General features: G+C 41.1%; 1 protein-coding gene across 1 annotated transcript in view; it reads left to right on the forward strand.

Annotated features, from left to right (window-relative positions):
• Positions 1 to 20090, forward strand: part of LOC119722410 (sodium bicarbonate transporter-like protein 11) — a 58413-nt gene extending 38323 nt beyond the window's left edge. Inside the window, exons 7-16 of the mRNA XM_038192516.1 lie at positions 2199 to 2312; positions 7104 to 7236; positions 9119 to 9192; positions 10155 to 10362; positions 10700 to 10806; positions 11502 to 11667; positions 15646 to 15819; positions 16941 to 17136; positions 17818 to 17987; positions 18990 to 20090. Of these exons, the coding sequence (XP_038048444.1) occupies positions 2199 to 2312; positions 7104 to 7236; positions 9119 to 9192; positions 10155 to 10362; positions 10700 to 10806; positions 11502 to 11667; positions 15646 to 15819; positions 16941 to 17136; positions 17818 to 17987; positions 18990 to 19053 (1406 nt within the window). The 3' untranslated portion in view covers positions 19054 to 20090. The remainder of the gene's footprint in view (positions 1 to 2198; positions 2313 to 7103; positions 7237 to 9118; positions 9193 to 10154; positions 10363 to 10699; positions 10807 to 11501; positions 11668 to 15645; positions 15820 to 16940; positions 17137 to 17817; positions 17988 to 18989) is intronic.
• Positions 20091 to 20954: the final 864 nt, after the last annotated feature.

The following is a 20954-nucleotide window of genomic DNA, read 5'->3' on the forward strand; positions in this document are numbered from 1 at the left end:
GGTGGTTGGGGAACAGTTCGGGGTTTGCAGAGGGCTCCTCGCGTTTGCTTGAGTTGAAATGTTTGTGTAGTTTTTGTTTACCTTTGTGCATATTATTTTTGCATTTCTAATAACATTTAGACACACAATTAGTTATTTGTACACGAGGCTTTCCTTAACTTTAAAGTCTTTAGGTTTTTGGCTTGGCTGTGTTTTTTCTGTTTATGTATTAAAGGGAATATACATCATTTGCTTTTGCTGTAATTTTCAGAAATGGATGAAATTGGGGGGTTGGAAATATATAACAAATATAGTTACACTGACTTTTTTGAGGTTTTGGGTTCGAAAATGCTATAAAAACCAAGAAAAACAATCATTTTCTTGTAGTCTGGTTCCCTGACTCCATTTAAGAAGAAACAGAGCAGTTTACATATATTGGGGAATTGTAAGGTCAGGGAACCAGTCTAGCTGGCTTGTACCCGTTCATAGGTGTGTAATCGATTGCAAACAAGTGCGATGGTCAACTGGGGCCAGTATTTGAAAAAAAAGCCAGTTTCGTTCCAACGCTGATCGGCCGATCAGCGTTGGAAATTGATACAAAAATACCACTTTTCTTGAAAATGACAGTATACCAGGTGCCATGATTTTACAGGATGCTTTACACTGTCATTCACTAACAGTCCAGCAAGGTATTTCAAAATGATTTGGTAGTTTTATTTTTTGATGTTTGCAAATGTTGTATTTTCCCTTTAATGTAAATAATACATGCTCGCGCACTCTAATACTGAATATGAAAATGAGCACATTAATGTTATTGCAAAACCTGATAGGTGCCATCTGGAAAACAGCCAGAACATGATGATAAATTTCTAGTATGCGAAATGGCAAGTTTAAACTAGGTTTTGTTTTGTAATTTATAAGTGTAACTGTGTACATGTAGTCATTCAAAGACATGTTATAAAACTCACATGTAATGGTCCCAAGATTGTGTTACTGGCACAATCTTTCTCTCGTTGTTTTTCTTTGAGAAAAATTCTATTAGGATGGTGTTACTTCTGTTAATTAGCATTAATGCACCAGCTTTTTATTTCTAATATTTTTAAACATGATGTGCAATGCGCAGTGCATGAGTGACAAGAAACAGACAGTCCATCATTTGTAATTTGTGCATTTTGTTCGTTTGAAGCAACAAAAGAGTTCAAAATCTAATGAAGGATACTGAACAACTAACCTGATGAAGTTTCAGCTAAGCTTCAGCTGTACATTCCGAGAAAAACATCATTCTAAGATCTCAATTTCAAATCAAAAGTTACTGAATCATGTTTTGAATTGTTTTGAATTGCATCTATACGCGACGTCGCGCACTGATCCGACGAATTATAACAACCGCGCGCGCGTGTGCGTCGTTCCAATACTTGTGCGCGTTGCGCTGAATAACAAAACGAACTACTAATTTAAATTTTCCTAAGGTGCTTCTTAAGAATCACCGTTCCGTTAGAAATGCCTTCTTTTGTTGATTACTTCAAAATGACAGCTTCCCAGAAAGAATAATTTCACAGGGAGTTTAGTTCCCTTACTATCTTTCAACCAAGTTTGTTTTTCAGCAATAATTACGCCAGTTACTTTTCGGGTGGCTGCAAATGATGGACTATAGCTTTAATAGTTTTAGTGAATTTCTTAAGATTAAAGGGAAGATACATGTACAACATTTGCAAACATCAAAAAACGAAATGATCAAGTTATCACGAAATACCTTACTGGATTGTTAGGGAATGACAGTCTAAAGCATCCTGTAAAATCGTGGCTGCTGGTGTGCTGACATTTTCAAGAAAAAGTGTATTTTTAGACCAGCGTTTACTTTGCAATTGATTACACACCTGTGAAGGGGTACAAGCCTGCTAGACTGATTCTTTGACCTTACAATTCCCCAAATTCAATTAATTGCTCTGTTTCATCTTAAGTGGGGTCGGGGGAACCAGACTACAAGAACATGATTGGTTTTCTTGGTTTTTCCAGCATCTACAAACCCAAAACATGAAACAAGTCAGTTTAACAATATTTGCTATAACATACTAATCCTCCAAATCCCTTGATATCTAAAAATTGCAGCAAAAGCAAATGTTGAACATTCCCTTTAATGTTATCAAGAGCTTTATCAATAAGCATAAATTGATATCTCTCTGTAATTATGTCTGTATTTTTTTCTCTCTCTTTCTTAGACGTAAGGAAGGTGATAGTCTCCCAGACCATCGGCGGGCTTTTCTTCTGTCTCTTTGGGGGCCAGCCGCTGATAGTCATGCTGACGACGGCACCACTGGCAATATACATCAAAAGTAGGTGCTATATCAGATCACTCAGTGAGCGTAATTACGGGACTCGAACCCGACACCACTGGAGTGCGATTCCAGTGCTCTACCAGATGAGCTTAGCTGGCTAGATTATGTTATATCCTCTCAAATACACGGTACGGGACTTGAACCCACCACCAATGGAATGAGATTCCAGTGCTCTACCAGCTGAGCTTAGCTGGCTAGATTATGTTATATCCTCTCAAATACACAATACGGGACTTGAACCCACCACCAATGGAATGAGATTCCAGTGCTCTACCAACTGAGCTTAGCTGGGCTGTGTATGTCATATCCTCTCAAATACACAATACGGGACTTGAACCCACCACCAATGGAATGAGATTCCAGTGCTCTACCAACTGAGCTTAGCTGGGCTGTATATGCCATATCCTCTCAAATACACAATACGGGACTCGAACCCAACACCACTGGAGTGTGATTCCAGTGTTGTACCAACTGAGCTTAGCTGGCTGGATTGTGTTATATCCTCTCAAATACACAGTACAGTACTCAAACCCAACACCACTGGAGAGGGATTCCGGTGCACTCCCCTTTGAGCTTATCTGTCTCTGTATCTTACACCCTCTCAAATACCCAGTACGGGACTCGAACCCAATACCGCTGAAGTGTGATTCCGGTGTACTACCAACTGAGCTTATCTTATATCCTCTCCAATACGCAGCTTACAGTTTGCGTTTAATTTCAATATTTGGTTTTCTAACCACACATATGTAAGCACTGTATATTTGGTTCTTTTTCCCAGGATTCCCACGGTCATAAAAAATCCTGGAATTCAAAACTATCGTGGAAAGTCATGGCGTTTTTGGTAATTTTACAAGGATTCACGGAAAGTGGAATTTTTTTTTCACTAAAAAAAAAATTCACGGAAGAGGAATAGAATCCTGCACAATTAACCCATACGTTATGATGCCTTATTTGGCTAGAGCAGTCTTCCAATTTACATTCCGGCTTACTATTCTTCCTTGCTATAATGTAGAAATATTGACTGCTTCGAGTGGTATAGTAAAACCAGCCCCTTTCCCCCGTTCCCTGAGGAGGTCCATTGAGCATTCTTTGTCTCGGCAAAATAAAATGCTCCATGGATCACCGAGGGAGGCTGGTTTTACTACACCACGAGATAAAGCAGTCAATATTATTATAACACCTCTCCCACAGATTCTACTTGATTTTAAGCGATAACTGATTAATTTAATCTAAGTACAATTAACTTGCACTTCTTTTTGAATACGAAATTAGTTGACAATTTACTTGCACTTTTCCAAAGTACCCCTTCACAACATATTTGAAACCAGCTCTGTAGTGCTAGCGCTTGGGAACAATACACGCAACTCGCACAATACACCCGCATGCATTTGCACACAATACCGATTGTTATGCGTGTAGTACTTTGGTTGCTATCCGCTCCGTTCACAAGTAAACCCTCACCGGCAAGGAAAGTACAGTTGGGGTCGACCGAACGACGCCATCTTGCCTGACTAATATTTTGCCGCGAAGCACAGCCACAGTGTGTACAAATCCCCTGGTGTACATGTACGTGCGTCACACACAAGGAACGGTGCGCATGCGTCTACCAGCGAAATGTATGTGTGCCGCCCATGGGACGTTGTTGCTAGGTGAAAGGGTGCCCTCTTTTGTGGTGCACAGAGCCCAAGGGTATACATGTAGTACATGTACTTTGGTTGCCATGGGTAATTACTATTACTTTTTGGCCGTGCGGAGCAAGCTAGCAAAAATAGCAAAGGTCATGTGGCTCACTCTTGGCCAATCAAGATACAGAATCTGTGGATGAGGTGTTACAAAGGTGTAGATACTTGCTACATGTGCAATTCACCATTGTGGTGCTTTTGTGGTGCTCTGTGGTGCTCTGTGGTCGTGTGTCAGACTGGAAAGCTGAAAGGGAGTGGCGTCCTTTACCTCAAGAGCAATGGGCTCCTAAAAGATACCAAAACAGCATTTGAATTGGTCATGGAAAGCCCTTATTTTGTCCTGGAAAAGGCCTGGATAAATTATGGAAAAATCATAAAATTTCATTTTACGATTTCTGTGGAAATCCTGCAGTTGCAGGCCATCCAACTCAGTGGTCTTAAGTTCAAGTCCCTCCGCATTCCAAATTTCAAAACAAGTGTGACTTCCCCTCCATTCAGAAGTGCAAATATTTATGCGAAAAAACATGAAAAAGAAAGAAAGAAAATGCAAGTTGATTCAAAAGCTGTGACATTTTAACGAGTGACATTTACGAAGTTAGAGTCTTGGTTTGGCGCGAGGGTGCACCATAACCCGATATGCTTAAAATGCCAAGTCTTAATGCCCTAATGCCAGCCTATTTACACGAAATGTTGGACAATTACGTTTATGGCATCTCTGTATATTTAAAAGTCACGGTGAGGATTTAAAGGTCAAACCTTGTTTGATTTAAGTGGCGTGAGAAAAACAAGCAATTTTATTTTTGGGGACTAGTTCAAAAGGTGCAATGCCATGCTAGAAATATTTTCTGGAAGGTAAATATTTCTTGAAACATGTGTGTCCAAACACCATGTGAGTTTCAACTTAACATGAAAAAAAGAGAATGTTTTAGCTATAGAGTTACATACATTGAACATTCAGTTTAACTTTCACTTGACTAAACTCAAAACAAAACGTGATATATCTTAACTCAACACACTAAAACAGGTGGAGGAAGAATAATTGAGAATTTGCTGAACAAGCTGTAAATCTGCAGCGGTGAATTTACACATGTAAGCAGCGATAAATAAGCTAGCAGCAATAAATAACGACAACTGATTTGCAGTGCTGCGTTTTATATGTGAGTCAGGACCAAAAAAAAAGCGAGAAGAGCAAAACATAAAGTCATTTCCCTTGGTGAATTAGCAGCGATAAATAACGACAACTGATGCCAGTCTTGGAAAACCCAATCCCCCCAAATCAACCACGGACCCGTAGCAAATTGATTTACTTCAAACACAGTTTCTCTGCATCATGCGGTATCGTTTGCTGCAGTGGTTCATAATACAACTTTGATTTTGATAACGAAAGACGTATTGTGCTAACTCATCACAGATTCTTCTTCAAATCGATCGGCTGTCATTCATATTTTGTATGAATTCGGGCGATTCACACTGCACTGCGCCACCAAGAGTTTGCCGTGGAAAGTTTTTCGAGTTTACTGTTGACAAAACACGGCCCATTTGAATGAGTGTCAGTGGACAACTTGAGCTAATATGCCATAGATTGGGGCATAGGGTTCTACCGCCTTACAAAAAAACACCATGTTGATAATAAGAAAAGAAAAGGACAAACAGATACTCGAATCCTACGCTTTCGAAACTACTCTGTTCTTTAGTGATTCGTTGTTGTGTCAGTACATGGCAATAAGCCAGTTAGCAAACTTTTCTCACAAATGTTTTCACTGGGCAAATTTTGAGGTTCACATTATGAACAGAAAAACCCCTAACCTGAACAGTGTCTTCCTAAAATGACATCACAGCAACAGCGCCCTCAGTTGTCCAGAAAAGCATGGAAAATTTAAAATGTTTAAAGAAGTGCACTTTCCAATCAAATTAACCAAAAAGGGAATTCAAATAGTTTTCATACATTTAAGAGAAGTAGATCGTTGCCAAAAAAAAGGGTTCTTACGAAAAGTTCATCTCATGGAGCCTTTAAGCCACAGCTACATTCTAGTGGCCAGGCTGGGTTGAAACTAGTTCAGGTGATTATTGAAGAAAGGGAAAAAAAGAAGGAAAAAACTCGGTCACATGATTGGGTTTCACGTGCGCGGAAGTTTGGTCTAATTGGAACCTCTTCACCTGTTGTGAAATATTTCACCGGGCTTGGGTCTTTCTGAGGTTTCAAAGACTGAGTTCAGTCGTGAAAGAGTAGGAATGATCGATGACTCTAGTAAATAGTTAACCAGGTCAATTTAACCAATTTACCGTGCAGTTTCTTCTCAGTAATCTACAGTATAATGTTGTTGATATTCTATGTCGCTGTGTAAACAGATTACCGTCCTTCTTAAACCAGTTTACCTGATGGTTGCTTTTGATAATATTCAGAGCATCCTAGAAGATTTTAATTTGAATTTCTTGAGGGTTTTTTTTTCCCAATTGTCTTTTTTTTTTATAAGGAAGGGTAGATCATTTGTCGTTTGTCCACTTATTTCGTTTGAAGCAACAAAAGTGCTCAAACCTAAAGACGGGTGCTTAACAACTAACCTGATGAAATTTTAGCTCTGTGCATGCTGTATAATGCGAGGATATTCTAGGATCTCGATTTCAATTCAAAGCTTGCAAGTCATATTTTGAATTGCGCCCGAAATCAGTATCCGGAACACGTTCTCATTCAGCAGATTGCAGCTACACGATTTTACTTAAAGAACCGACAAAAAATAGCAACCGAGCATGCGTGTGCGTCAAGTCAACGCTTGTGCGCACCCATTCGCGTATTCGCCCAGTTACGAACCAACTACTAACGGAAATTTTCAAAAATGCATCACTTGACGCATCTTTGGAAATGGCCTTCTTTAATTGTTTTCTTCAAAATGACAGCATATGCCAGAATGAAAAATTTCACAGGGAGTTAGTGCCATTACTATCTTTAAAGTAAACCATGTAAGCTTTTCAACAAAAAAATTGTCAGTTACTTTTTGGATAGCTGCAAATGGTCTACTCCAAATAAGGCTAGAAGCTTAAACAGACTGCACAAATTCCTAGATCCATTTTCATTTTGAAATCGTATTTTTTGTTGATTTTCTTTCAGTAATCTACAGTATCTGTGAGGATTTTAAGCTGGACTTCCTGACGATGTACGCCCTGGTCGGTCTCTGGAACACGCTCTTCCTCTGTCTGTATTCAGTCTTCGACGTGTCCCGCATCATGAAGTGGTCCACAAGGTACTCGTCGGCTTGTTTGTTTGTCGGTCTGTCTATTTATGGACAGTGGATGGCACTCCGAAGCCCACTTTACAAGAGTGTGAAGGACACCGCAGTGCATGTTTGATTTGCATGAGTATAGGTTTCAGAACCCAGACTGGAGTTAGTGCTTGTGTTCTTGGGCAAGACACTTAACCACAATTGCCCCATTATCCACCTCATAACGCCCTGGTCCAGTGGTTATGGTGTTTGACTCATGTACGAAGGCGCGTGGGTTCGAACCCTGCCAGGAACATGGTGTTTGTGCCCTTAGGCAAGACACTTTACTTCAATTGCCTCTCTCCACCCAGGAGTATGAATGGGTACCTGTGAGGGTCGAGGACCGATTGAGCGCTGATATCGGCTGCCGCGTGGTCCCATGGCCTGTTGAACGGGGTAATAATTGTAAAGCGCTTTGAGATCGTTGATACGATGGAAAGCGCTATACACAATGTATAAGCACAATTATTATTTAAGAATATCAATAGGGGCCTGTGAGGGTAGAGACCTGGGCCTAATTTCATGACTGCTTACCATTAGCGAAAAAATCCGTGCTTACTGTAGCAGAAAATTCTGTGCTTACGGTAAGCTTATTTCACAGGTCAGCGAGACATTTTGGCTTCTGCGCACCCACACATCCTGTAACTAAGGATTCTGTGCTTACAGGATTAGCACAGAACTTTTCTGCTTGCCTGCTTAGCACAAAATGGTGATGGTAAGCTAGGAATTCTGTGGTTAGCAGAGTCAGGAAATTAGGCCCAGCTTGTACAGATCTGGAGAAAACTTGTCTCGTGGCCTGATAAACGGGGTAATAATTGTGAAGTTTTTGAGACTTTGTTATAAAGTGCTGTATCAACACTGCATTATTATTACATGCATTATCCTCATGTGTACAACACTGATAACAATGTGCAAGCGACAGCTTCTCATTGTCAATGTGCGTGAGGTCGTAAGGTCTTCACGGAGGAAGGCAACCGAGCGTGTGCACGCAGCGGCAGCAACGCTCAAGGGTGCTTCACATGTCTCTCTCGGTGTCACTGTTTGAGGGGTACTTCTGAACAGAGTCTGTGCACGCGTGTACTTCAGAATCAAGCTGAAGTTGACAGTGTTACCAAAAAAAAAAATTGATTAAAGTACATGTATGCCATGCAGTCTGCAAATCTGTCGTCCAGTCAGCGACATCGTGTAGCTGTCATAAAGAGTGCCACGTGTTGTCTGATAGTTAAGCTGTGTAAAATCCTTCATGTTGTGAAAAGGGCTGCGGTTGGGATTGGAATCATTTGCCTGGCTGTCAGTCATCATGGCAAGACATCAGTTTAATGCTCAAGGGCAAATGATTCCAATCCCAAACCACATCAGCCTTTTTTTTTCTCAACATGCAGGATTTAACAAAGCTTACATAACACAGCACTGAAATTGATTAAGGCTAGGAACTTGGTCACAGTGTCCAAAAATGTTGTTGTGCTCAATTGACAATTGTGCAGTGATGCGTGACTGAAATTAAATGAAACTCATAGGGGTTGAGGCCAAGGCACAACCAAACATTTTTAAAATTGACCTCGTGGTTTTGTAGTTATTTTAAAAACAGTCAGACGGACATTTTGTTTTGACATACTACAGAGGGAATTAGGAATGTTAGGTCCTCCTGGGATTAAAGCTTCTTCTTTTTTCATTTTTTTTTTCAATTTCAAAGAATTTCCAGAAGAGGTTTTTTATGTTTACCTCAAATTTCTGCAAAAATGTACAAGTCTATCTACATCCCTATTGAGGCCTACAAACAAAAACCAAAACTTGTTTGGTCAAAACGTCTTTTATTATGTTTTATAGAGACGTATTTTTTACTTACAATTTGCTTTGTTTTCAGATCAACGGAAGAAATCTTCGCCCTCTTCATTTCCATTGCATTTTGTGTGGATGCCTTCAAGGACCTTGCATACAGTAAGTATAGGGTCTCCACCCCCCCCCCCCAAACCCTGAACCCTTAAAGGACCTTTGTTGACAGCTTTTAAAAAATACATCTCAAATATCGATACATATTTGGAGAGTATAGTTACATGGGCGTCGCTAGGATTTTCCTACAGGGGGGCAAAGCACATTCCCCCCCCCCCCCCCCCCGAAATCCCTGTACTTTTCCAGCATATTCTCTATTTATCATTTTTCGAGGGTGGGCATGGACATTTGCCCCCCCCCCCCCCCCCCCACCCAACCAATTAAAATAGCAGCAATATGACTTCGCGCCTCTTTCCTTTCCCCCCCCCCCCCTTTTTTTTGTGTGGCTTTTCCCGGGGGGGGGGGGGGGGGGGGGGCTCGTGTCGCCCATGTATAGTTAATTAGCTTTTCAGCAACGAAAAAATCTTTCCAATCTGGTAAATATTTATTGAGTAATGGCCAATTCAAAAAAAGTGAGATTTTTTATTTTGTCCACGGTCTTCATTGTCGTTTATTAGGAATGTAACTGATATGGGGGTGAGGGTAGTTTTTTGTTTTATTTGGTTCTTGTATATTTTTCAGTTTTGCAAAAAATGGTCATTTCTCCTATGGTAGTCCTGAGAAGGACTGTTTGGTTAAATTTCTTAGATGTTTACTGTGCTGCTCTGTCTCTGCCCTCTACTTGGTAGCCTCTTTCACGGATGCAAGTTTTCGGCCTGTGTTCTCATTTCGGCAGTCAAAATATCAGCCATCGTGGGCAAAATGAAAAAGCGGCACTTGTTTTCAATTGGCCGTAACCCAATAAATATTTTACGATTGGAAAGATTTTTAAATGGGGACACAAAGGTGCATTTTCAAGGATTGCATTAAAAAAATTACATTGCATGGGCCCTTTAAGTTAGCAGTGGACTCATTATCTAGCAAGTCTAAAATGAGTCGTTAATCTATCTGTCTACCGCACCTTCTTACAGACTTTAAAAGGAACTACATCTCAGAGGGCTGCGATCAGATCCAGAGAATGGACCTAGGCCTGCTGGACTACCTACCCCAGAACGACAGCAGTAACGTCACGCAGACAGTCAGCATCCAGCCCTGTCTAAGGGAGAACTCACTGGTCTATCTCATCCTGATGTTTGGTACGCTGTGGGTCGGCGTCACGCTGCACAGTTTTACAAAAAGGTTAGGGCGTTGTATGGATTCTGTAGGGTGGAGGGCATGAGGCCATAGCTCCCCCAAAGAAATATTTGAGGCGTTCGGGCAAAATGAGACAGAACTGGGCAGAGGTCGCAATTAGAGTTTGCGGGTATTAGGAAAGAAAATAAAATTCTCCTTACGATACTGTTTATTGCACTTCCATCGGACATTCTGTTGACAAGTTGTGGCTGTTTAAAGTTTGTATTTATCTACGTGTCAAAAAAGTAAAAGGCTTTTAAAGTTTTGAGTTTGTGAAAATGAAAGATGCAAATGTTTAGAAAAAAATTTTAACACCAGATTTTTGTTTTTGTTTTTTGTCCAGCCCCTTTCTGGATGCAAGCAAGCGGGAGGTATTAGCAGACTATGCACTGCCAGTCAGCGTCATCACCATGTCATTCGTGGGATCCTATCTATTCAGTGATATTCAGTGTAAGTATTAGTGCAGGCTACTACGGGACAACTTCTCTGTCATCTGTAAACTTTTATTTCTCATTTTTGGGAAACGTTACTTGCCTGTAGTTGATGCTACTCGAGCTGTACTCAGCTCGAGACGTTGTGATCAATGTTTTTTTTCCAATGCTCGAAATTCGTCTCTCTCTCTCTTTTGTTTTTACGTCATCTTTAATGAGGGTAAACTCCGATCAGTGAAAGGCACTACTTTCCATGGAGGCCCTCAAGTTAATGAGAACTATTAGACCCATTATGTAGCACCTTTATAAGGATTTACAAGGTGCTGAGGCGCATATTGCAGCCACTGCAACAAACACCGGGGCAAACCCCATCTCTTAGCGATACGTGTAACTGGGTTCTTTAACATGCATTACACAACACACAGGATCTAAGGCTTTGCGTCCCACCCGAAGGACGAAGCAATAATGGTAAAGTGCCTTGCTCAAGAGCACAAGCACCATGTTCCCACGGTCAGGATTTGAACCCATGTACCACGGCACACGAGCACCCCAACCATCCAGCCTGATCCTGGGCAGCACCAACAGCCTGATCGTGTTTAAGGCCAATGGCGTTAAGGTCATCTTTGATCAGGTCTTTACTTTCTGGAAAGATAAAAAAGAAAAAAATTCTGCATTAAGACTTCCAAGGAACTTCCCTCTTTTTTTCCCACACAGTGGAGAAGTTTCCTTATCAAGACGGCAGCTTCTTCCAGCTGGTCTCGTTGGAGCAGGTCAACGTCTACATGATCGTGGGCTCCATGGGCATGGGCTTTTGCCTGTCGCTGCTGTTCTTCATGGATCAGAACATCACCGGTGCTATGGTCAACAGTCCGGGCAACAAGTAGGTGGCCCCACTAGACTCTTTGCATGAACAGTACATGATAGGGCTTGGTGATCTGATACACCGTGCCCTCTGGAGACATGCACACAATAGGGAACAAAGGCAATTTCTATAGATGAATACGTCTCCACAAGGTTTTCACGAAATAGATATATGGATTTTACTCAAAAACTAGGAATTTCCAATTGCAAAATCGAAAACTTTACTACACGAGAACAAAGAAATGTCTCCACAAGGATCTAAATTCCAGTATGCGTGACCACTTTCGAGTGGCACACCCAGAGATAACACTTTTCTGATTCTATTTGGAATTCCGATTTTTCTGATGATCTTTGTTAAAGTTTGATTTTTTGTATTAAATTTTTAACGAATTTGATGAAAATGGCACCACGGTATCTGAATTGCCAGAACAAATTGAATCTGTTCTACCAGTCGTCAGCACACAGATTGTATGGTTGGCTCACATAAGTAAGCCTGGAGTGCGGTAGTTTACGGCTGGAAATGAGTTTAAGCATTAATCTATGGCATGACTGAAACTGACACGTTTTTTAAGCAGAAAACGGTCACCCTGTGTCAGCTAATTTTGACAGAATTTTTGAGCAGAAAACGGTCACCCTGTTTCGGCTAATTTTGGCAGATTTTTTTTTAGCAGAAAACGGTGACCCCGTTTTAATTTTGGCAGATTTTTTTTAGCAGAAAACGGTCACCCTGTGTCAGCTAATTTTGACAGAATTTTTTAGCAGAAAACGGTCACCCTGTTTTGGCTAATTTTGGCAGATTTTTTTTTAGCAGAAAACGGTCACCCTGTTTCGGCTAATTTTGGCAGATTTTTTTTAAGCCGATACAGGTTGACCGTAAGGTCATGGCCAAATTCTGCTAAAATGCAATTAAAAATACAGTCATCCTAAGCCAATATCCTTGGCAAAGGTGACCATATTAAATTCGCAAATTCTGCTAGATGCATTTCAAAATTCTGCTAGATTGACAAAAAATCTGCTTAATCACCTAGAATTTCACAAAAACATTATCAAACTTTTAATTACATGCAAATGTCACACAAAATTTCCTTATTACCAAATGTGCAGAATTCTGCCAGAAATCTGCCCAAAAATCCATTCCGTCAAATTTTCTGTCAAAGTCGTGTTTTTTTAAGGGTGCACCCCACCATCAACCTTAAAATTAGTGCGCGCGAGCTCATTAACTATGCCCCCACAGTTTCTTTTGAATGAGAGGACCTTGCGGCTTATAATTGGGATTGATTGTCAATCAAGTATTTGTGACTTGTGGCTTCCAACTCGGGCGATTTTATTTGAAAAAATCCGGATTTGTGGGTCTATCTCACATAGAGGCAGGGGGGGGGGGTTACATTTAGACCTGGGTCTCGGGATTAACAACCTTTTAGGGGTGGTTTTTGGGAGGGGAATATCAAAACAATTTGACCCGGTTACCACTAATCAAATTGAAAAGAAAAATGTTCAGGGGGTCGCAATCTTTAATTTCCAGCGAGAAAAACCTCGCCACCTTGCTCCTGAGCGTCACCAGGTGGCGCTGTCTCTGTCCAGAATTCTGCCAGAAATCTGCCCAAAAAATCCATTCTGTCAAATTTTCTGTCAAAGTCGTTTTTTAAGGGTGCGCGCCACCATCAACCTTAAAATGAGTGCGCGCGAGCTTAATCACCTAGAATTTAACAAAAACATTATCAAACTTTTTATTACATGCAAATGTCACACAAGATTTCCTTATTACCAAATGTGCAGAATTCTGCCAGAAATCTGCCCAAAAAATCCATTCTGTCAAATTTTCTGTCAAAGTCGTTTTTTTTAAGGGTGCACGCCACCATAGACCTTAAAATACATGTAAAGTGCGCACGAGCTCATTAACTGTGCCCCCACAGTTTCTTTTGAATAAGAGGACCTTGCGTCCTGTCTCTGTCCAATTTTTTGTTGTTTTTTATGACCACGTATTTGGTGCAATGGAACCTGAATAATGTTCACCCTGTTTCGGCTTTGCTTAGGATGACTGTATTTTTAATTGCATTTTAGCAGAATTTGGCCATGACCTTACGGTCACCCTGTATCGGCTTTAAAAAAATCTGCCAAAATTAAACCAGGGTGACCGTTTTCTGCTAAAATAAAATCTGCCAAAATTGAAACAGGGTGACCGTTTTCTGCCAAAAAAAAATCTGCTAAAATTAAAACAGGCTGACCGTTTTCTGCCAAAAAAAAATCTGCTAAAATTAAACCAGGGTGACCGTTTTCTGCTAAAATAAAATCTGCCAAAATTGAAACAGGGTGACCGTTTTCTGCCAAAAAAAAATCTGCTAAAATTAGTCGAAACAGGGTGACCGTTTTCTGCTAAAAAAAAATCTGCCAAAATTGAAACAGGGTGACCGTTTTCTGCTAAAAAAAAATCTGCTAAAATTAAAACAGGCTGACCGTTTTCTGCTAAAATAAAATCTGCCAAAATTGAAACAGGGTGACCGTTTTCTGCCAAAAAAAAATCTGCTAAAATTAGTCGAAACAGGGTGACCGTTTTCTGCTAAAAAAAAATCTGCTAAATTTAAAACAGGCTGACCGTTTTCTGCCAAAAAAAAATCTGCCAAAATTGAAACAGGCTGACCGTTTTCTGCCAAAAAAATCTGCTAAAATCAAAACAGGGCGACCGTTTTCTGCCAAAAAAAAATCTGCTAAAATTAGTCGAAACAGGGTGACCGTTTTCTGCTAAAAAAAAATCTGCCAAAATTGAAACAGGGTGACCGTTTTCTGCTAAAAAAAAATCTGCTAAAATTAAAACAGGCTGACCGTTTTCTGCTAAAATAAAATCTGCCAAAATTGAAACAGGGTGACCGTTTTCTGCTAAAATAAAATCTGCCAAAATTGAAACAGGGTGACCGTTTTCTGCCAAAAAAAAATCTGCTAAAATTAGTCGAAACAGGGTGACCGTTTTCTGCTAAAAAAAAATCTGCTAAATTTAAAACAGGCTGACCGTTTTCTGCTAAAAAAAAATCTGCCAAAATTGAAACAGGGTGACCGTTTTCTGCCAAAAAAAATCTGCTAAAATCAAAACAGGGTGACCGTTTTCTGCTTTAAAAAAATCTGCCAAAATTAGCCGAAACAGGGTGACCGTTTTCTGCTAAAAAAAAATCTGTCATAATAAGCCGAAACAGGGTGACCGTTATTCAGGTTCCATTATTCTGGTTCCATTGCACCAAATACGCGGTCATCAAAAAACAACACAAAATTGGACAGAGACAGCGCCACCTGGTGACGCTCAGGACGCAAGGTCCTCTTATTCAATAGAAACTGCGGGGGCACAGTTAATGAGCTCGTGCGCACTTATTTTAAGGTTTATGGTGGTGCGCACCCTTAAAAAACGACTTTGACAGAAAATTTGACAGAATGGATTTTCTGGGCAGATTTCTGGCAGAATTCTGGACAGAGACAGCGCCACCTGGTGACGCTCAGGAGCAAGGTGGCGAGGTTTTTTTCGCTGGAAATTAAAGATTGCGACCCCCTGAACATTTTTCTTTTCAATTTGATTAGTGGTAACCGGGTCAAATTGTTTTGATATTCCCCTCCCAAAAACCACCCCTAAAAGGTTGTTAATCCCGGGACCCAGGTCTAAATGTAACACCCCCCCCCCCCCTCTATGCGAGATAGACCCACAAATCCGGCTTTTTTCAAATAAAATACATACATGACGTACAGAGCTTCAAGGCTGTAGCACGTGGAGTTCGGTTGCCGTAAAATAAAAAATGTTGCGTTATTTTCAGAGGTTTGAGATTTAGTTGCACAAAATGTAATGCTTTAAAAATCACAATGGTGATATCGGAGATGGTGAAGATTGTTGTCGGATTGTTGTCAGGTGTCAACCACTAGTTGACTATACTGATCCTCGCTTGAACTTGCTCTTAGCTGAACCAATGAAACATTTGGACACTAACTTCAAGATAAAGGATCCTGTTTTTCTGTTATAAAGGCTGAAGAAAGGCACGGCTTACCATCTAGACCTGATGGTGGTCGCCGGCTTGAACTGCGTCCTGTCCATGTTTGGCCTGCCCTGGCTCCACGGTGCCCTGCCCCACTCACCGCTACACGTCAAGGCCCTGGCGGACAAAGAAGAACGGGTGGACCAGGGGCACGTCCATCACATGTGAGTATAGTGTGCTGGTGGGGAGAGATAGTTAAAATGGAAGAGAAGGTTCAAAGTTCAGAGATGAAATTTTTGGATTTTAATGGGAAATTTAACTTTTTCAATTTTATTTCTGACATTTTTGTGACGATCTTTTCCTCCGCAAAATATGATTTTTAAAATTAGATTTACAATGGAATTAGTTGAAAAATAGCATCGCGACATCTGTATTGCCAGTGCAATTTTAATTCTACCAATTGGACAACTTGGAAGAAGACCTCAGGGCACTGGGGCTGAATCTGTCAGCCGGTTGGAGACTTGCCCAGAACCGGCTGGACGGGAAACTGCGCTGTCGAGATGCTACGCTCTTCCCGAGCATGCGGAATTGATGATGATGATGAAACGTCAGCACACAGATTGTATGGTAGACACACATATGTAAGCCTGGATTGGAGTAGTTTAAGGCTGGAAATAAGTTTAAGCATTTACCTATGACATGATTGAAACTACGTACAGAGCTTCGAGGAGGTATTTCACTCACGGAGTTCGACTACCATGACTGAGAGTCTGACAGCAAACTCCACATGTTGCGCGATTTTTGGAGGGCTTCAGATTTAGTTGTACAAAATGCAACGCATTAAAAATCACGTTGAGGATCTTGAGGACGTTGCGAGAAGAGCATCATAGATCAATTTCACAGGCGGTTGTTGGAAGAAGAAGACGACAATGCCAATTGTTTGGTGGTGGTACCTGCTGTAATTAAGCAATGAGTTGTTTGCTTTCAGTATGTGTGAGTGCGTACTTCAAGCTTCGCCATTCAGTTATTTCCGTAATTGATTCAATAATCAATAAATCAGTATTTCAATCAATCACTTACTTGCTGCATTGTGCACGCACTCTTGTTTTACTATACTCTCGAGGACAATGCTTTGTGTTTCCCTTTGTCCCTGTAATATAACACTCTCCCATAGAGGACTTTTTCCAACAAAAGACCCAACTTTCTAGGACTGAAAGGATCTGTTGTTCTCCCTTTGTGTGTCGGTCTTCAGGGGTTTATGTAGAACACGTACAAGTCCACAAGACACGCCTCTGTATTCTTACATCCCACATCTATTTAATCAATCGATCCTTTGTTTTTGCAGCATTGTGCGAGTCCGCGAGACCCGTCTGACCATCCTCCTATCCCACATCATGATCGGTCTGTCGGTCTTCATGCTACCGGTCCCCCTTCAGTACATCCCCAACGCGGTCCTGTATGGTCTGTTCTTGTACATGGCCTGCACGGCACTGGATGATAACCAGTTGTTTGAACGCACTATGCTCCTCATCACGGAACAGGTACTGACATGATCCCAAAAAATGTCTTAATTTTTTTTCTTTTCTGGACAATTAGTTCAATCCATTTTGTTACAACTGTACGCAACGTGTTGAATGGTTGTGCCTAAACCGTTTGAAAATGATAGTGAAAGCAAAATGATGTTTTGAACATTTCAAGAATCTTATTTTAAAGAAGAGGCAATTATTTTCTGGTTGCTCTAGGTATTTCTTAACCGCTTCGCGCCAGGATTAGTTGTGCTGAAAATTTCAATTTTCGCAAAAGGCAAAGTTTTCCGGACAACTTCTGATATATAGCCAAACGCCACAAATATTGATTTGCAAGAGTGATTTCAAAAGTGTTTGTACGATATCTCCTGACAAATCTCATATGTTTCAGTGTGCACTGGAGCGTAAATTGTAAAATGGGCTGTGCACAACGGTCATTTCAAGACCAACACACGGTCCCCCTCCACAGACTTCACGGATTCGTCGCAGATTTGTGCCACTGAGATTTAGAGTGAAATAGATTTCACTTTCGATGGAGTTGTGATTGATTTGTGACTGCCTTGTGACTGGCTTGTAATGACCTTATGATTGATCTGCGACTGCCTTATGATGACTTGTGATTTAGTTGTGATTATGCATTTTGAACTGTGAGAGACTGGATTGCAGCTTACCAAACTTGTTCCCCTTCCATCACAGGCGGCCTACCCACCGAACCACTACGTCAGGCGAGTCCCCCAGCGTAAGATGCACATCTTCACCTTCACTCAGCTGCTCCAGTTGGCCTGTCTGTGTGGCTTTGGTTTTGCTCCTTGGCCCTACCTCAAAATGGTCTTCCCTCTACTCATCATGTTCTTCCTTCCCATCAGGTAAAGCTAAGTGAAGTTGGGTCATTCTATAAATTTGGGTCCACTTTTTTTGCCTGTCCCTGGTAAATTTGACATCTATGATTTTATAATTCTGATGCAATCCTTAATGCAGTCGTCCTCCAAGAGTGATTATGAATAGCAAACTACCTACCTAATAAATAGAAAATCCTTTGAAGTAATTCTTAATGATACTTGAGTGGTAAATTACAAAGAACCAAGGTAACAGAGACTGGAAAAAATGTCACACTTTGGACCCTAAATTTATAGAATGACGAACTTCTAGACTTAAGTAAGAGTTTATTACCTCTGGTTCTTTTCAGAACCATTCTCTTAGTTGAGAAATTATTCGCACATGGTGTTTCCGCAAACCTTTCATTATTTAACTTCTAAATTTGGTGGGTTTTTTTGAGGGGGTGGTTCACTAAAACGTTTGAACCTACTAATTTTGAATACCTGATTTCCCAAAATATTGACAACAATTTGAATGTTTCTTTGACAAGAACCAATCTTGTTTGAATTTTAGAAAGAAAATGGCTAGGACTGTTTATGAACTCGACACGGCTTTGCTTTGGCTGTGGGTAATTGATGAGCCAGCTGTGCCCACAACTTGCCTGCTTTGTCTGTTCATGGTCTGTTGACCCAGTTTGAGTAGTCACGGTGCTTGCTTGACTTACAATCTGACTGCTGGTGACTAGCCTGTGTTGAAATTATAGCAGAAGGAAGTGGATGGAAATTCTGACTGTCTGTGACTGTTTAAATAGCAGGAGGGTTAAAAAAAATTATGTTGCTCCTCGCCCTATTCCACAATGGCTGTTTATTTTCACTGGTGAAGCACATTTTGTCATCTTCCGACTGCCACTGCTCGAACAGAGACATTGACAAATTGAGAGAGAGAGAGATAGCTCAGTTGGTAAAGCACTAACACGCTAGTACTGGAGGTTCAAATCAAGCTACAGTCAAGTTGTTTCGTTCATCAAATTTCTTTCATTTTGTTGATTGCAGGCACAGGCTGGTCCCAAAAGTCATCCACACCAAATACTTGGATGCTCTGGACAGAAGTCACTGATGGTCCATGAAGCAGGGCTGAATTGTAGGCTTCTACACACACTACACTTGCACCAACACTATCCTGAGATAGATACACCAAGGGCCGTTTCATACTGTCTTGCCTACCCATGTTGAAATCGACACGGGTCTACCCTAAACAGAACCCGGTCACATCACAACTTGGGTAGGCTAGACGAACCGTTCATGTTAAACGGGTCGGCTGTAGATTTGGATTTTGCACCCAGGAAGAGCCACCTAACTCTGGTCCTGACCAGGGTTAGGTTTTACCCGTGTAGAGCGTTGGACCCGTGTACGTGTTCTGCATAATCCCCGAAACAGTCCTCTGTAATACGTTTGTGTGCTTAGTCTATGGGAGAGTGTTATATTACAGGGACAAAGGGAAACACAAAGCATTGTCCTCGAGAGTATAGTAAAACACGACTGTGTGTAGAAGCTGTGTTGGATTCTTGCTAGTGAGAAAGGGTTCCTGAAATCTCCTTGTTGGACTTGAGTCTGTCAAGGAGATTTTGGATAGTATGAATGGCCCTATGGTGCAAGGGAGAGGGGTAGCGATGGGACGTACACGTACCTCCAACGAAGGAATTCCTTTGGTCATGTGATTTTTCTGTCTTGGTTTCTTTAATTTGGTCTATATTTAGAGCAGTCACTATTCAGTTGGTTTCTGACAAAATGGTTCCAACTGAGCCGCACAAAAATGTTTACAAAAAGCTGTCGTTGCTGTTGTTAGAAGGCTACACAACGTCTACTTTTCTGCCCTGAACCCAAAGAAAACTACAGCAAGAAAATTTCTTAACATTTTCTGAAAGGAAAAGTTTTACAGGGAAAGTACTTTTTCAGTTTTATTGCACGAAGATACCGCCAGTACTTTGAAGTGTATGTATGCCAGTACGAAGTGAAGACTTTTGTTTTGATTTTACACAAAAACACCACCTAACGATATTACACTTTTGAAGAGTCACTGACGAACTGCTCGTCAACATAACATTCCATTTTGAAGTTTCAAATTAAAGCAATATGAATGAATTTGGAAAAGAACAACACACTTTATACATGATTTAATTGCAGAGGAAAAATACCGTAGATGTATTAAGTGCCAACTGAAATCTTAGGTTGAACTTTATGACATGCTGTCAAAAGCCAACCTCAGGTTGACCTGCCATTTGCGTGCGCCTTAGGTTGAACTTTATGACATGCTGTCAAAAGCCAACCTCAGGTTGACCTGCCATTTGCTTGCGCCTTAGGTTGAACTTTATGACATGCTGTCAAAAGCCAACCTCAGGTTGACATGCTATTTGCTTGCGCCTTAGGTTGAATTTTATGACATGCTGTCAAAAGCCCGCCTTGGGTCGACCTGCCATTTGCTTGCGCCTTATTAGGTTGAATTTTATGACATGCTGTCAAAAGCCAACCTCAGGTTGACATGCTATTTGCTTGCGCCTTAGGTTGAACTTTATGACATGCTGTCAAAAGCCAACCTCAGGTTGACCTGCCATTTGCTTGCGCCTTAGGTTGAACTTAATGACATGCTGTCAAAAGCCAACCTCAGGTTGACCTGCCATTTGCTTGCGCCTTAGGTTGAACTTTATGACATGCTGTCAAAAGCCAACCTCAGGTCGACTTGCATTTTGCTTGCGCCTTAGGTTGAACTTTATGACATGCTGTCAAAAGCCCGCCTCAGGTTGACCTGCCATTTGCTTGCGCCGCGACCGAACAACGATCGGCATCGAGCAGAAAAGTCATGCTCAGGTCACAAAACTGAGAAATTGTGTCATTCTCATGGAGCAAGCGGCATCTGGGCACAGAATAATTGCAGCCATGCTCATGTCACCTACAACGCGACAACGATTCACAATAAAAGTAGATGATCTGGATGCATACCTCAACTTCATATAGGTCGAC

The sequence above is a fragment of the Patiria miniata genome, unplaced genomic scaffold (genome assembly GCF_015706575.1).
Source record: "Patiria miniata isolate m_02_andy unplaced genomic scaffold, ASM1570657v1 HiC_scaffold_15, whole genome shotgun sequence".
NCBI classification, from domain to species: domain Eukaryota; kingdom Metazoa; phylum Echinodermata; class Asteroidea; order Valvatida; family Asterinidae; genus Patiria; species Patiria miniata.